The following is a 17158-nucleotide window of genomic DNA, read 5'->3' as shown; positions in this document are numbered from 1 at the left end:
CGCATAGGCATGCCCACCACAAAGAAGAGAATGTCTGTCGGGTCCGTCTCTGCTCTCACTTCCTGCGAGAAACGGGCTTCCGGGATGCCTGCTCAGATGGGTGGAAACTCCTCCCAGGGTGTCAAGATTGGGTTACCACACACAAGTACTAGCTGTCACAGGGTCAGAAGGGGACAGAGCAAGTCCTGCAAAATGAGACCAGCACCATCACAGCAACCCTGGGGGTCTGTCCAAACCCCTTTCTCCTTTTCTAAGGTTCAGAAATTCATTACTCATTATGTTACTTGGGAGCTACAGGTACTGAAGCAGATGAAACCCAACTAAGGCGAGTCTCTGACCTCGGTACAAACTGTTGAGTGAGGACACGAAATTAACAAGCAAAGACTTCCTGATTCCATCATCCCTGACCTTTACCACAAAGGAAAACACAGACAGCGTTTCCTCCTGTGACATCAGTCACCATCCAGCAAACACCCGTGGGTCATGCAGCACACAGTGAGACATGATGGGAAACACGAAAAGCGCCTTACAGCTCGAGAGCCACAGGCGCTTCCCCTTCGAGCCCCGTAGAGGCTGCTCTCACCCAGCACGGATGCCTGCGACAAGAACAGACTGTCAGGGCAGGAAACACACGCCTTTTGACAGGACCCCAGAGAAAACACAGAAAGGGAAGGTTAGCAAGAGTGATATGTGCCAGGGAGAGGGTACGGCAAACCCCATGCAGGCTCCGCATCACCCTCTTCAGCTCTTCAGAGAGCCCCAGAGAACAAAAAGGTGTAGGAATCAGAAGGCAGACATTGAAGTGGCCGTCAGTCGGCATGCAATTTCCCGAGAGTATTGGAAACATTCCACATGAGATTCGCCAATCAAGACTGAAAACTGGCAAGCAACCCAAACGTCCTAAAGTTCGTCAAAGCAAACTCACATGCCTTGTCAACACAATTATCCTTGATGCTAAGTGGCTTCGGATTAAAACATTACGGTAATTATCGTTTCGATGGTGGATATTTTATATCTCTTCAGAAGTTGCTACACAGAAAACAGTATTTGATTACCTTGAACACTGCATGCCGTTAATCATAGAGAAAGAGGTTTATAAACTCTCAGGCAGTGATGTCAAATACTGTTCCATTTAAAGATACCTGAGTTTTCCTTATTCCTCTTCAGGAAATCCTGGCTAGCTTAGCCACGTGCACATACCTAACCCCTAAGTGTGCAATGTGGCGGAAAGTCCCAGTTACTAACACAGTAACTTTGAAAACCTAGTTTTCTGCAGAATGTAAGGACCTACATTTAAAACTGGAAACTTCCAAAGTTATATAGACATACGGAAATTTCCAACGTACTATGGCAACGTGGATGAGAGTCTATTACGGCTCTCACCACCTTCAGGAGCCATCTGTCTTTCTGCCAATAGGTAAATGTTGTCATTGTTTCCTTCCTAACAACCTTAAACAAGTCTTCCAAGAGACGAAACAGGGTGAAGGCTGTTGTCAGCAGTCAGGGAAAAGAAAGCCCAGATCTGACTAATGGGGACCAATAAAGACCACAAAAGGGCGGGTAATCTGTGAGTAAGTGCTGCTTCCCGAGCAGGGCAGGAAATGGGGCTCAGGGCAGGAGAGCATGTGCAACAGGCAGAGGTGAGCATGCAGGGCAGGGGTAGAGAGCACACACGCACCCAGTAACTCCCAGCAGGCCGGGCAGCACCGCACAGAAAGGAAGGCTGCAGGAGGAAAGCGAATGGCAGGCTTTAGACCTTGGGAAAACAGCAACAGACAGGAACGTGAAGGCTGCCATGCCATGCAGTCCGGTTCTGGCAACTAAGTAACTATCCTACAATGCTTAGAAGGATGAGCCAAAGTTAAGGTATTGTGTTTTCAAGGGACTAGATATACGGAAGTCCAACATTTACAGGAAAGATAAATGATACAGTTTCCAACTAGAAAATCAGACTTTCCCAGCATCTCTGGGATGAAGCTATTGTTTTTCAATCATTTCTTCTCAGATGATGCTGGAAGAAGACCTGAAGCAAAGCCAACAGATGGAAATAGTCACCGGGCCAGGTTCAAGGCCACCCAGGTACCTCACAGCCCAACCCCATAGCTAGGGTTCAGCATTCCTGGGTTCAACCAAGCAAGGATCAAAAATATCCGAAAACAACAAAACAAAACAAACCAATGTATACTGAGCATGGACAGACTCTACCCGCATCATTCTCTGAACACAACCTACCAACTATTCCACAACATTTCCACAGTAGGCATCATGCGTAAGCCAGAGCTGATTTAAAATTCATAATGCCAGCGGATGTGCTGGCGTTATGCAAATGCCACATCACTTTATCTCAGAGGCTTGAGTACCTTTGGATTCTGATATCAAGGGGGACTTTGAACCATGCCCTCAGGTACAGAAAACTACAGAGAGAACGTGTCAGAAAGAGTATGACTGTTTCTGTCAGGGTTACGGCAGCAGTCAAGACACAAAGAGAGTGTAAGGCTGTTGCTGGCTGCTCGGGGCTGGAACTTCCAAAGGCCCAAGGGGATGCACGCCTAAAACACAGAGTAGCACAGAGCTCTGAGGGTTCATGCTGGGGCATAGAAGCAGCTTTCTGGGGTACAGGACCCAGCTACAGAGCTGAGCCAGGACTTAGTACAAACACGCAGCATAGGGTACAGGAGAGAGCAGGGAAAGATGAAGGGCCAAGCAACAGATCTTCCAGCAGCTGAGTTTGCCTGCGAAGGAGACAGCCAACCTCCAAAAGAGCATGTGCATTGGGATTTCTAACACGGCGCCCTTGGGCTGCAAAAGAACTCGTGAGCCCAGAGCAACAAAGGCCCATTTTGGCTGGATTTGAACCTTGGCCTTGTGAAAATGGGAAAGGGGCAGAGTCAAAGAAATGCTCAGCCCTGTCCACTTCTCCAAGATGCTGGAGGCAACGTGCACAGAGACCTTGTAGGTTGCTTCCTGGACACGTTTACAAAAGAAAAATATTATTTTTAAAAAGCAATTTGGAATCCCAAATAGGGGAACAATTGCTGGAAATGGAGAAACCCAAGAGACCAGTTTTCTGAACTTGAAGGTTTTGTTTTGTTTTGTTTTGAGTATACATTTCACACACCCCTTCTTTCCCTAAGGTCTGTTTTTCCATATTAGGTCCTAAATGACATTTTTAGGAGATTGAGGAAAGTCTCAGCAAGCTAACGAAGCCATTCCAAACAGCCTGAGCCCGGCCCCGTTGACTGCACACTGAAGAGGTTGAAATGCCCTCTAAGCGTGCCAGTCCCAAAGTGCTTTGCAGAGGAAAGAGTGGGGGAACAGACCCGGGTTCCATTCTGGGCAGACAGGGGCTTGGAAGCAAGGCCACTACTGGGAAGGCCGTGGTCGGAGCAAAAGAATCCCTGCAATGAAAGAAAACAGTCAAGTCGGGTGAGGTGCGTGGGGAGTGTGAAATCACTCCATCTCACGGGTGGATTAGGGCTGGACACACAGAAAACTGTCTTCGCACAACCACAACTTCCTGGGCAGGAGGGAAAGAGAGTTAGGGGAACAAGTGTCCATTAATTGACGGAACCAGAACGACTCCACTAGACTGTTAGGACTTTAAGTCAGTGTGCATGTGCAACACACACACACACACACACACACACACACACACAGGGCGGGGGAGTTGATTTTAACCAATAACAGGATCTGGGGGTTTTAGTCTTCATAATCTGAGTTCTGACTTTTAAAATTTGGTGGGTAAAGTCCTAATCAGAAATGTATAGGAACCTCATCTTCTGCCTTAGGTAATAGTTCACCAGGGATGGTGCCCGGTTTCACCAGCTTGGTGGACATTACAAGAATGAATCAGGCAGGCACACCGTCAGGCTAAGTGACAAGATCCCGAGATCCAGTCTGGAGAAATGTGTTTTATGTCTGAAGGGGCCAACTCTAATTCTGACCTTTAACTCTCGGGGTACAGATTCTTTCTGCTAAATTAGTTGGGTTGGACGTGTACTCTGTTTTCATTTGGGTAAATCCTTTAATTCTTTAGGGATTTTGTTTCCTCTATTTTTTTTAATTTAAAAAACATTGACTTATTTTACTTTATGTTTGAGTGTTCTGCATAAATAGATGAAAGCGCACTGTGTGTGTCTGGTGCATTTGGAAGCCAGAAGAGGGCGCTGAATTCCCTGAAACAGGAGTTACAGATGGTTATGAACTGCCAGGTAACTCCTGGGAACCGAACCCAGGTCCCCAGCAAGAACAGCCAAGTGCTCTAAACCACTGAGCCATCTCTCCAGCTCCTTCTCTTTGTTCTTTAAGGTTTACATTCATTCTGATGACAGTGCTGGGGAAATCAGTCTCACTTCCTCCCATTTACTGTGATGTTGGGACCCATCAGTGATGGCCTGAATTCTAGGGATAATGCAGGAGTGCCCATCCCGTGGCTCTGTGGGCCTATGTCCACCTACCTAAGCTGGTTCCTGAGTTCAGTGAGTGGATGAGCCTTAACTAGGACATGCCAGCCCAAACTGGTAGGATTCTTCAATAAATAGAAATCACCTGTCCAGGTCAAAGCACACATGTGTATAAAGCTAGCTAGACTAGACGGATTTTCATGCCAAGGTCACACCACCCTGACAAAGTGCCACAAAGTGCCTAGAGAGGATCGTTGTTTTCAGAGAGGAGGTGAGGAGGTCCAGGCTCTTCATTTCCCCGCTTTGGATTGGTTCTAACTGGAAAACAACATACACAAGCATGCCATTGGTTCACTCATGGCAGTTGGCTGAATGTGACAACTTATGCAAAACACAGGACAGTGGTAAGTCTGAATGACACAGCACACGTTAATTTCTCTCAGAGCTCAGTAGAACAGTCATTCCAAGTGGGGGCAAGGGGATCCCACACACAAGGGTGCATGCTACAAAACCTGCAGTTTCTGTAGAGAGGATGTGAAAGATTTAAATGGGAACCAACCAACTTCTCCTCCCTGGAGGACGACAAAGCGGAGACTCTGCCATCGCCGCCGCCACTGAAGCTGGAATTCTGAGCACCAAAAAGGGAGGGTTTGTGAGCAGTGAGTGCTTCCTTACCCCGCCCATTCCCTGGGCAAGCACAGGCACCCCAATGTTAGGACCCAGGAACCCTGGTTCACCTGAAGGATTCACAGCATAAATTCTTAGCAAGTGAGCCTGGATGTCTGAGCTGTGAGCCTTTCACACCGCGGGGCTCTGTCTCCGCGAAGCTGAGTGCTCCATTATCATTAGCCAGTTGCTTACCGAATCTCGTGTCAAACCACCCAAGACTTCGTACATCTAACTCTCCTCTTTGCCTATCTCCTTAGGTAGTTAACAGTCTTCCTATTGCAAAACCTTCAGCCTTTCTTCTGCTTAGTCCAGCCCCTAGATGCAGAGAGGCAAGGGGAGGCTGAGAGCCAGCTCCCACCTCTGCCGTGGAGACAGCTGGCATTGTGTGTGCTCTGTAGAGCATGTGGGGGAGGCGACACTGCACAGGAGACCAGGAGGCGTGGTAACCAAGCAGGGAGGAGACGGACATTTCCAAGTTCAGTTTGTATCAGGCAGATGTTCTTTTGCATCTGGACAGCTCCTTTCTCTGTCTACTCTTTCCTCCAGAGTGCCCCACAGGTTCAGAGCTTCTTCAGTGTAACTAGATGAAGGTTAGTCTGTTCTTCGGTCCTGTGACTCTCTCTAGCTACTTGTTAGACCAATTTTACGTCTAGTTTCACTCCGTGAGCCGTTTTATAATCAAGGCTTTTGACTTGCAGAGGCATTGTCTAAACCTTAAAACTAAATCGTAAAGCACACCTGTACTGGATATATGGACGACACATAGATGTCACCCCAAGCCACGTATGTGTAGAGAGGAGTGTTTGCATCGGAAGGAAGTTCAAACTAAGAACTGCCAAACAACTTCAGTTATGGCAAAACACCATGAGGGAAAGCCACGACTGGTCAATATTGGGAAACACTGAAGCTCTTATCGCTTATGCTGGCAGCTACTTCTGCAGGCTTGCTGAGCACAGTGGGCCGGCCACACCACTGAAGGACATGCACAGGGCAGTGACTGCAGCTTTGTGTCCCTGCAGGGCCCAGATGCCTTAACGACTCAGCAGGTGTCAGTGTGAAGGGTGAAAGAAGGCTTTAACTAGGAGTGCTCTGAAGTTTGGAACTAGAAAAGGTTTGGTGGGGGGGGAGGGGAGGGGGCGGAGTCATAGAAAAAGCACAGGTAATCTAAATAGGTTTGAGAAGGCTCAAGCAACCTGTTCTACCAGTTTGGAAAGGCTGAAACTGTTAGCTCTCTCTCTCTCTGTGTTTGTGTGTGTGTGTGTGTGTGTGTGTGTGTGAGAGAGAGAGAGAGAGAGAGTTAAAGAGCCTAGAAATGGAATTGAATTGACTAAATGCTATCTTAATATAATTAAAATAGATTAAATTTTACACAAGAAACATTACCAGAAGGGGAAAATGACATTAAACACAGGAAGGTATTAGGTCATTTAACTCAGATTAATCTGTTTGGATCTTGCGGCTTAATTAAAATGTGTCCAATTTAACCTTCTGAAATGTCCAACGGCTACACCCTTGACAGAGCCCAGGCCTCTCTCAGGCTCTGGCCCTCTCTCCGTCTCTCCCTGCACCGCTCTGGCTTCTTCGTTAGAATACTTGCCTCCCACCCTTAACCGTGAGCACCTAAGATGTCAGAATTCTGTGTAGGCTCTCACATGTGCATCTTTAAGATAAACATTAGGACATAAACATTAAAGCTTGAAATATGGAGAACTGAAAATGGTGGGCTTCCATCCACGTGAAAGCCAAATCACCAAAAGACGTGCGTATGAAGGCAGCAGACAGCAGTAAGCTAATTCTGCTTCCTGGGTCTTTTCAGGAATGCTTATCAGCTTTTACCCGGCGTAACATCTAGAATGCAAATCATGCTAGGAATGCTAGAAGGCTAACATTCTGAGAATGTTAGAATGTGCTACAGGCGAGGGGGGAGCCAGGGTAATATAAAAAGAGCAAAGTAACTAAAATTAGCAATCCATTTTAGACACGTTGAAGCAGCATCCCTGAGAGCGCGCGCCATGCACGGTGGCTGTACTAACCCTGCCAGATCTTCTACTTAGGGACTGGGATCCGCAATAGTCTCCATCATAACCGTTAGTCTGTTTCAACAGAGAGAGAAGAGGTCACATCAGCATAAGAACAGCACAGGTACAAACCAGAGAGCAACAATTACCCATGAGTGCACTGAGCCTTCTCTGCGGAGGGAATGAAGGGAATGGATGGGGCAGCCCAGGGAAGCACAAAGCCTGGTCACCCCCAAACTGCCAGCATGCCTCTCACTCCACTGCGACTCAGAAAAAGTCTGGCAGACCAGGCACCAGTGACATTCCCTCCTGTGTGTGAGGCACATGGCCTGACATAGCTGCTTTTCTGGATAATTTTCTTATGCTTGTGTATGCTTGTGTGTGTGTGTGCGCGTGCATGTGTGTGTATGTGTGTGCAAGTAATCTTGTGTCCAGTCTTAGGTTAGTGCTTTGGAAACTCTAGATTTCAAGAAGCCTGAACACCAGACTAGAGGGCAGGGACCTGCCCAAGTCAGGTAGATCAGTTAGATCCCAGGAAAGGACCAGAAAATATAGCCCTAATGAAGTTATGTCCCTAAGATTCAGAATAGTGTTCATGTGACCTGTAACTAAAGGCTGAAGTCTCCTGAGAAAGGACTAGTAAACCTCCGGAACCACCTTTCAATCATCCATTCTCCCTCTTTGTGTTTCTAGAGGAGATGGGAAGACGGGCTTGATGATGTATCATTTGTCCTCTAGGAAGAAACCAAACCAAATCATCTGAAGGCTGGACATCTGCAGCCTGGTCTGCCTGGCTCCCTTGTTCCCAAGCAAGGGGCCATCTAACATGTTCCGTTACATCTAGAGAGAATGGTCTATTTTACTGCATAAAGGAATGATGTATGCGGTAAAAACCATCAGAGCTCAAAGCAGCTTCAAAGATGGGAAAAGGAGGAGTGGCCTCACATCTGGTAAAGATGGAAAGGGGTTTATCTGTCTCACACCTCAGAGGCTCAAGCAGTGAATGCAAAGTCTGCCCTGTGCCCTGGGGAAAGTTATTCAATCCACCCACAATTTCACAGCCATGACAATCTGTACAAGAATGAATAAATTACAGGGCCATGATGAGGGGGACATGAGTGTCAGGTTGGTCTCCTGGATGCCCACATTGGCCTCTGGAGGCACCTGATGGTCACCCCAGAAGGTAGGAAGGCTTGGCCCTGGCGATCCTCACTCCAGGGAAGTAGGGGTGTGCTTAGCCTGTACAAGATAGTCATGACATCAGCCTTTCTGACGGACAACGCTTGCTGTCTGTTTCTCTATATACGTCATAGGCACATTCAGAGGTCATTAACATGGGGAACAAAACAAGGTTAGCTGAAACTTGTGAGTGGCATACTTGATGCATTCAAATTAATTTTTAAAAGAAAAGACAAAAGCCGGATGGTGGTGGTGCTCGCCTTTAATACCAGCAGCCAAGTGACAGAGGCAGGAGGATCTCTGTGAGTTTGAGGTTAGCCTAGTCTACAGAAAAAGTGTGCAAGTTCCAGAATATCCGGGAATACACAAAAAGAAAAGAGAGAAAGAGAACACTCTAAAGTGAAATCCAAAAATGCCCCTGGCCATGGCTAAAATCCATAAGTAGCCCAAGGACCAGCCTTCGAAACCAACTTGGAGTTTAAAATACAAAGGATGAAATCTAGAAACAAGTTTAAATGTATTTGATTCCTTAAAGGTGTGAGGAGCTACTAGTTTCACAGCAAGCTGTGGCCGTGCTCTGTGGCTAGGGAACAGGCGCTGCTGGGGCACACCCTGAATCTTAGGCCTCGTCCCGTGCTTCCTCCTAGCTGGCTTGCCTCACCAGGCGAGGGCTGTTACAGTGGCACACTGTGGGAGATGGGGTAAGAGTTCCCATGCTCAGCTCTGTGGGGACATTGGGGAATCAAACACGCTCAGCAGACACATGGCCCAGTTTATTAATGATTGGCATTAAACATAAAAGTAAATTTTCCAAATAATTTTGAGATGGAGAATTCGTGAAGCCCAGGGGCTCTGAGATTAAAAAAAAAAAAAAATCACACCTGTGAAGTCCTGGAGAAGAGGTCACAGGTTTGCAAAACTCACTGGAGAATCCTTTTGGGTGCAAACTGTACACATTTCCAAGGGACGGAAGGCGTTAGGGCTCTCAGATAAAAGGCTCATTTCAAGGACTTTATTTTTGTTACTGAACTGGAGTCTTTCTCAAAGGTTATTTTCACAGCAAAAGAGCCGGCTTTTATTATTATTATTATTATTATTATTATTATTATTATTATTATTTTGAGACAGGGTTTCTCTGTGTAACTTTGCAGCCTGTCCTGGAACTCACTCTGTAGCCTAGGCTGGCCTTGAATTCACAGAGACCCACCTGTCTCTGCCTATTGATTGCTGGGATTAAAGATATGCACCACCACTGCCTGGCTGCCACCAGCTAGTCCTCTCAATTGGAATGGTTACAGATTAGGAAAGAACGGGGTTTTTAAGCAAAATCATTTCTTCATGCTTAGTCTTTTAAAAGGGCACAGAGAGGCCCCGGGAGTTCTCGGTCTGGTGGGTTCTTTGAGGAACCCATGGTGGGTAGCCAACAACCGACACTCAGTGGGGCCCAGGTACAGCAGTCCATGCTTTAGGGTCCCATCCACAGGCCAGGAGGCAGGGAGAGGGGGATGGCCTCATAGTGTCCTGGGTGAAGACTGGCAGTTGGGACTTTGGAAAAGCACCCAGGAAGTTAGTAGAAACAGCACGGCTCTCATCTGTCACTGCACACAGTTAGAGTCACACAGCAAAGTTATCTGACCACCTCACCCAGGCGTAAGGACTCCCATACTCCGGCTCAGGTTGGGTCTGTTGGCATAAGGGTGGAAGGGGAAAATAGAAATGGGAGTAGCAGAGGTAAGAGAGAGCTAAGCAATCATAGAGGCAAAACCAGGCAACCTTTAAAACCTTAATAGAAACACATTTCCCATGACTGCGAATGTCTTCCTCAAAAGAAAACACACACATCAGAACGACAGCCATCGTAAAAATCTAAGAACACTAAATTGCTCCTATGCAACAGTTGCTTAGTTCATGAAACACAAAGCGATTTGCATCATGCTTTCTTCTTGACATAGATATGATCTAATTAAATTAGGGAAAGGTCTAGAGATGCACCACTGCCAGGTTTTAAATAAAGATAATTAAAACCTTACGATAACCCCCAATCTTGGTTTCCCCCGGGGACCAGGTTTGCTGATCCCAGGAAGGTAACTACCCCTGCTGGCCTTTAGGGCTTCTCATCCTTGTCATCTCAATGGAGAAGGCATGTCCGGGGAGTCAAGACAGAAACCATCTTAGGAATCTGCACAGTAAAGGCTTCCTATTATCAATATATTAAACAGCATAATCTGGTCCATGGACACAGAGTGAGAGATGATTGCACTCGGCAGGGTTGACAGATGCCCTGAGGTTCTCAGCTGTTCCAACCAGTAGGGGACAGAGTTTTGGGCACCTGGCGGATGTGAAAGTCTCTGGGGGAATCAGAAGTGGCATTTTCACCGTGACCTCAAGTGGGTCTCTAAATGCTCTGGGCTTGTCCCACACCAACAAGAATAGTAGGTTTGACTCTTCTTTTTAGGGACCCAGCTCTCAGATCTGGATTTTTGTTTTTAGACTAGTTCTTTGAATCCCCCCCCCCAAAAAAAAACCAAAGTAATGTTTGGGGTGGTGGCACATGGCACAGTGTAAGTGAAACTCAGAAGATCACTTTCAGAAGTCAGCGTTCTACCATGTTAGAAGTCACTTTCCACCACGTGGGTTCTGGGGTTTGAACTCAGGTTGTCAGGCCTGGTAGCACTGGCCCATACCCACTAAGTTTCTTAAGTCTACCAAGGGAGAGTCGTGTAGTGAAAGTCACTGACTTTCTCCCATTCTCGTCTTCAGCTCGCTAACTGTGGACCTCCTGTGTGAAGCTTCAGACCTTAGGACAGATATACTGGAATCTGACAAGGATGTCCAGCGTGGGGACCCAATTCACTAGAGGCTCATATGAAAGGTGAACGAATGCTGTAACATCTGTGGTGTTGACACTATGATAAACTTTTTGGAGCCAGGACAGCCCCCATCTCCACCCCTAGAATCTTAAGATGGCGAAATTCCTCCCTGGGGAACCCGAGGGACCACGGGTCTGAAGATGACACATTGTTCCAGAGATTTGGGCTCTGCTTCCGTCTCCCGCCTGTTCTATCTCTGATCCCTGTTCATCGGCTTCCTTCTTGGCATTTCTGGAAAAAGCTCTCTTGCAAAGTTACCACCAGGAGGTTACATCCAAAGGCCAACTCTCTGTTCTGCCCTTCCAGTCCCTCCCCTGATGCCCAACTGTTCTTCCTCCCCTCGGTTTCGCCTCCCACAGCTGCAATGCCTGGGCCTGGCCCCAGATGCCGCAAACTGAGCTTGTACTTAGATTCTGCTTACGTAAATCTTGCTTCCTCTAAAGCAGATCGTGTCTGAGGGGCCTGTGGGGAAGTCACAGCTGCATCGTTAAAGACACTCAGCAGAAACTTCCCAGTTAGCACTCACTTCACATGCAACTGCCCAACAAAAGCACACAGGGGCTGGTCTTAAGCTAGGAGGAAAGGGACAGGGGTGGCGGCCTTACTGTTATATGCCAAGGTAAGCACACCCCTGGTGCATGTTTAGTCAAGAGGTAATACTGTGTGACCTAACTGTCGCTGTGATGAGAAGCCAGCCCTTAGTACACCAGAGCAGCTGCTTGGAGACCTAGCTATCACAGTAGTGAGACGCCATGGCCGCCCTGCAGCCAATTGAACGGACACGCTTATTAAGTTCCAACCCAACTGCTCTGCTTTGTTTCCCAGAGCATGCATTGACATCTAATGCAGCTACAGAGGCTGCGTTCATTAGCCGTGGAGCTGTCGTGAGGAGCTTTTGGTGCAGTGGTGGAGCACTTGCCTAGTACGGGTGAGGCTCTACAGCCAAGCCCAGCACTGCAAAGAAGAACCCTCACTATAGCTGACTGCAAGACTGGGGGTGGCGGAGGCCACAGCCTCCTCTCCAGGGAGACTCCAGCGGTTGCAGAAACATCTTCAACAACCCATGGCTACTTTTGGGGGTGTTTTCACACACATGTATATGCATGTAGAAGCTGGTGGACAGCTTTAGGTGTCATTTCACTCTCCAGAAATGCCTTCGAGCCTTCTATCTTTTCTTTTGAGACATGGTTTCTCACTGGCCTGGAACTGGCTAAGTAAAGCTAAGCGAGGTGGCCAGTCAGCTTCACTAACTGTCCCTTGAACTGGGATCACAAGCACACGGCTTTCATCCCGTGAGTTCTGGGGGACAGAACTCAGGTCCTCGTTGACCACCTGAACTATTTCCCCAGTCCAACTCCCGGCTGGTTTAACCAAGGCTCGCTTTTACTGGAAAGAGTGTGGCAAAGTGGGCATGCAGGGTGCCTTCATGTCCCGGTCATCACACCAACAATTCTGAGACAATCATTAACCACAGTCCTGTAGTTTCGTGTTGTGGGAAAACTATTGAAAAACTGACACCTTCTACTCTTTGGGAAATGACAAGTAACACCCACCCTCTCCCCAGCCCGGCCCAGCCTGGCCCACCAGGCCCTCAGTTAACATATATACAAGTACTTCATCAGTCACGTGGGGGACCAGCAGAGGAGGGGGTGATGATCTAAGGACCGAAAGCAGGGACAAGAAATCAAAGGTGTGCCATGCAGAAGCAATCACACCGTTACTGACCCTTAGGCTGCCGCGACTGCCCACGGACAAGCGCTCGTCTTCGTCAGAAGCCTAGTAAAAGACAGGATGAGAACACAGCCATGAGCCGGACTGGGAAGAACCTGCTGATCTGACTCGGCAGCAGTGGGTGGACCAGCCACCCTGAGAGCTCAGAGGGTGTGAGCCCAGGCCCTCAGCATGCCTCAGTTTGCCTACGACTGCTTATGGAAACACAGTATGTCACAGAAAAGGAGGGTTATTAATAAGCCTCAATGATTATAAAAATTATTTATGGGTATTTAACAGCAACAATAAGCATTTACACTGTGGGGAATAATAGATTAATAATAATATTTAAGCATTTCCAAACAGGGATGGAGATACAGTTTAGTAGTGGTAGGTAGGGTGCCTAAACTTGCATGAGGCCCTGGATTCAATATTTAGTTTTTTTTTTTAAAAAAATCCCAAACACAACTTCTTTATACAATTTAGCCCCAATAAAGAGTACGGTCTTTATTCAGGTAAAGATAGCAGTCTTATACCAATGATAGCAACTATTGTATTTATTTCAGCCACCAGAGGAACAATTAAGGCTCCGTCAACTTGCCCCTTGCTGTGAAGGAGCGTGGTACTGACCGATGTGGTTCTCCGGAATCTACGAGAGTAGCGCTCGCTGTCTTCCTACCGCAACAAAGGGAACGGCAGAGAGAGGTTAGAGAGCAAGGCAGAATCCTCAGAAACCCCAGAAGAGCCTCAGCATCCTGAGTTTCTGATCTACATGGCAAATCAGTATTTTCTCTGGTTTTGTTTAAAGGGTCTAAGGGAAGAACTGTGGGAAACAGCTCCTTGGGGGAGGTCCCTAAGAACCAAAAAACACCAGCAGAGTTAGTGGCTTTAGAAGCAGCCAGAGGGCAGTGAGCAAGCGCTGGGGCACAAAGGAAGCTTTGCTTTTTTTTGTAACCCTATAATCTGATTTAAAATCAACTCTCTTCCCCTCTGGACTGACTCCCCTTTGGGAAGTGATTTCCCCAGAAAACTCCAATGTGGATGCCACCCAGCTTGCTTTATGGACTTCAGGACAAACAGGTTTCTGCATGCTTGTCTCTGAAATAGAAGTGGGAGGCACAGAGCTGCTCAAAATTGATTAGCAGCTTTTCTTTCTTTAGAAGTGACCATCTTTTAACTGTCCTTAAGATTTGATAAGAAGACACACCTTAGGGAGCTGTACAATACAGCTGACACAGGCGGGGTGGTGAGTTTTTATATCACACAGAGCATCTAAGATGGTAGAGATGGCCTTGACTCTCCTTCAGGCTGTTTAAGGGTGAGGAGCCTTGACTAGAACATTTCCAGGACTTCAATGCCAAAAGCCTGCATCAAAATCCAGGCCGGCAGCCAGGATCTGAAGAGGCGGTAGCTTAATAAGACCAAAACTTTGCTCTGGGATCAATGGAAAGCACCAAAGGGTGCACCAACCAGAGTCTTGCCACTTGGGCACCTCTCCTGAGAGGCCTGAGGGCAGGCAGGCTCCCTGGCCTTGGCTGCCCTAGGAAGGCAGACAGGTTCTAAAAGAAAACAGATTGGGGGGAGTCTCAATAGTATGGGTTTTCACGGTCACAGAGGAGCCCAGAGGAGCCAACAAACAGCAAGAGAGCCCCAGTTGAGTGTGTGAGTTCGGAGATGGGGGTGATAGGGCAGCTAGCTGGCTGTCCACGAAGGAAGGAAACAGTCTAGGGCCTCTTCTGGGTCATCAGAACAGCGAAATGTTCTGATGGTAACTGGAGGTTCTCTGGAAAATTCTTGCACAAGGGCACATGCCTGGCTTGAGTCCCTGAGGATCTTCTGATGCAGAGAACTGGGGAAGCAGCGGCAATGGTGCCTCACACAACACCAGCCTGCAGACATCAGCAGTCCCCTCCTACAGAGGGACAGGTCACACGCCTGGCCAGGCCTGTCCTAACAACGCCACACCAGATGCAGAAATGCCCTGAGGAAGACCTCTGAGTATCAAATTACAGTGCAAGTGGAATCTACTGGCATAATTAAACTGCAGTCAGAATTCAATTATAAACCAGTTAAGTCTTCAAATGATATTCAAGGCCTACCATCCACTGCTCGATGTCGCCCCATTTCGTATCCAGCCCATAATATTTCTACAGACAGAAAGGGAAAGAAAATTAGGCAAGAAGTAAACAGTAAAGACATAAGAAACGGTTCCACCACGCTCTCCCACCCGCAATGACTTTTGGAGGCGGCATGCCAGGTACGGTGGCCACACAACTGAGGTCTGCAGAGAAGCCATTGGTTGAGCATAGATGCAGCAGCCTGAGAAGCCTCCTGCCTTGCCGGCCCACCGAGTCCAGAGCAAAATGCTCCTAAGATGGGATAGCCGTCCAGGATATCGGGAAAGCAAACCTTGTGCAGAAGCTGGGCAGGCCCTCTGCAAAGCTGCTCACAGCTTTAGGGCATGCTTGCATAAGGAACAAATGCTGTCTAGGAGCACAAGCTGAGACCCATTCCAAGCTGCTGCCCCAGGAAGGGTCCCCAAAGGAGGCAGGGAGCAGGGCTGTGCTGAGCCGCCTTCCAGCTGTATGCTGCTGCGCTCTGACACCTGCGCCAGATGCAGGTCGGAGAAGCCACATCTGCTGACAGATGCCTGAGACCTGCAGAGCAGGCCTTTGGGTGGGAAGAGGCTGTGGCTACCAGCTCCAGCTTTTACCCACCCACTCTAAGCCACAGTGGTCCAAATCAGACCGAACAAAGTAGGTTGAAACGGCTGCTTCTATCACTAGAGTGGCCCAGGTTGGATGAGAACCTGGGCTTAACAACTGGCTTGGCATTGTTCCTTATTTCCTTCCCAATTTCCAGCAAGAAAATCAAGGAACAGAAAACCAAACCTCCAGAGTGTCACATTTTACACACTTTAAGCTTACAATCAGAAATATATAACTGGGTGTGAGGAATACAAGGCCATTTTAAAATGACTTTCTAGTCACACAAACATGCTGTGATCATTATGTTTGGTTTAGCTTCACCTTGAAGGAGGGCTGGATTTCAGACACGTGGTATGGCCCTGCCCTTCCTCAGAGAGATGTTGGTTAAGTAGAAAACCAAAAGAGAAGAAATTAGGAGGGAGAACTCACACAGTCTTAAAAAGCCGAGAGTGTCAAGCTAGTGCAAAAAAAGCCACACAAACAGTCTTTTCTTGCTAAGTTACATGCAAAAGCCACATCTGTGTACAACAGAGGTTCTCAGCCTGGGGGTTGCATATCGGATATCCAGTATATCAGATATTTATTATGATTCATAACAGTAGCAAAATGACAGTTATGAAGTAGCAACACAATAATATTATGTGCGAAGGTCACCGCAGCATGAGTTGTGTTAAAGGGTCACAGCATTAGGAAGGTTGAGAACCAGCATTAGGAAGGTTGGTGCAGAAGGTTCTGCAGGGTGCTGATCCATGAGAAGGGTTGTGATTGTGGAGATCAAAAGCCAAAATTATCTTTGCTGTCTGTAGTTGCATGGAAGCCACTGATCATCCACCTCTATCTGGTCCCACATCCATTGTCAGTCGAAGTCTTTGAAATGTATTAACTTGGTAGAACTAGCTTCCACCAAACCAAAACCTAAGAATGTTATCGGCTAGTACCTAAAACCCACAGTGAGATTTCCTTTCTCTGCTCTAGCCTGCCTACACAATGTCCCCACCCATGTATATGGGAAATGCCTTGATTTATGACTTTCTTTTGTTTTGTAACTATAAGAAGTTTAAGTATTGGGGGCAACCTGAATCCCTGGCCATGGTCATTCATTTCTGGCTCAGAATAAACTCTCTCTTATTCCCCTTGGAGCAAGAGCTGTTTTTTCTGTTGTTGTTGTTGTTTTGTTGTTATTTTTTATCAATACCAATTTCTTTAGAATACACATTTGTAAAGGAAATAAAAACAACACTTGTTAAATTGTCCAAGTCACATTTTAATTTCATTTCCAGTGAGTGCCTTGTGTTAAACCCTCTTCTGTAATCAGCTAATGCTAGCTCCACCCTTACCTATGACATCCAGATCCTAATTCGTGTGCAACGTACGGCGCCTTTGTTTCTGTCTGATTTTTAGTTAACAAGACGGGAGGGAGCCAGACTGAGGCACAAGGTGCTTGGCTTTGAGAAACAGCCCTGAGCACTGAGAAGCTAATTGGCTGAATGGCCACAGGACCAGGAGAGAACGCTCCCCGTCTCCTGTCCTCATCACAGTTTGGAGCGTTAAGGAAAGCCTTCCCTTCCCTCGGACTTATACAAATTGTGTGGGTTTCCGGA

At 47.4% G+C, this 17158-nt stretch overlaps 1 protein-coding gene across 44 annotated transcripts in view; it reads right to left on the bottom strand.

The window, feature by feature from the left end:
* The window catches only part of Lrrfip1 (LRR binding FLII interacting protein 1), a 128059-nt gene that overhangs the window by 37886 nt on the left and 73015 nt on the right, over positions 1–17158 (bottom strand). For 8 of the 44 annotated variants that reach the window (XM_087905412.1, XM_087905425.1, XM_048441809.3 and 5 more), the window contains exons 4-12: positions 14949–14996; positions 13480–13524; positions 12865–12915; positions 9914–9952; positions 7106–7165; positions 4963–5031; positions 3321–3398; positions 1679–1723; positions 531–596 (exon numbers count right to left, since the gene is read on the bottom strand). The exons of 15 other annotated variants lie outside the window; for them this stretch is intronic. In XM_087905412.1, coding sequence (XP_087761538.1) covers positions 531–596; positions 1679–1723; positions 3321–3398; positions 4963–5031; positions 7106–7165; positions 9914–9952; positions 12865–12915; positions 13480–13524; positions 14949–14996 — 501 coding nt within the window. The remainder of the gene's footprint in view (positions 1–530; positions 597–1678; positions 1724–3320; positions 3399–4962; positions 5032–7105; positions 7166–9913; positions 9953–12864; positions 12916–13479; positions 13525–14948; positions 14997–17158) is intronic. 21 more of the 44 variants (XM_085696654.2, XM_085696662.2, XM_085696707.2 and 18 more) reach the window with 12 other exon arrangements.

Source organism: Myodes glareolus, chromosome 1 (genome assembly GCF_982192425.1).
Source record: "Myodes glareolus chromosome 1, mMyoGla1.1, whole genome shotgun sequence".
NCBI classification, from domain to species: Eukaryota; Metazoa; Chordata; class Mammalia; order Rodentia; family Cricetidae; genus Myodes; species Myodes glareolus.
Note: the sequence above shows the minus strand (reverse complement) of the source record. Positions and strands in the feature narration are given on the sequence as shown.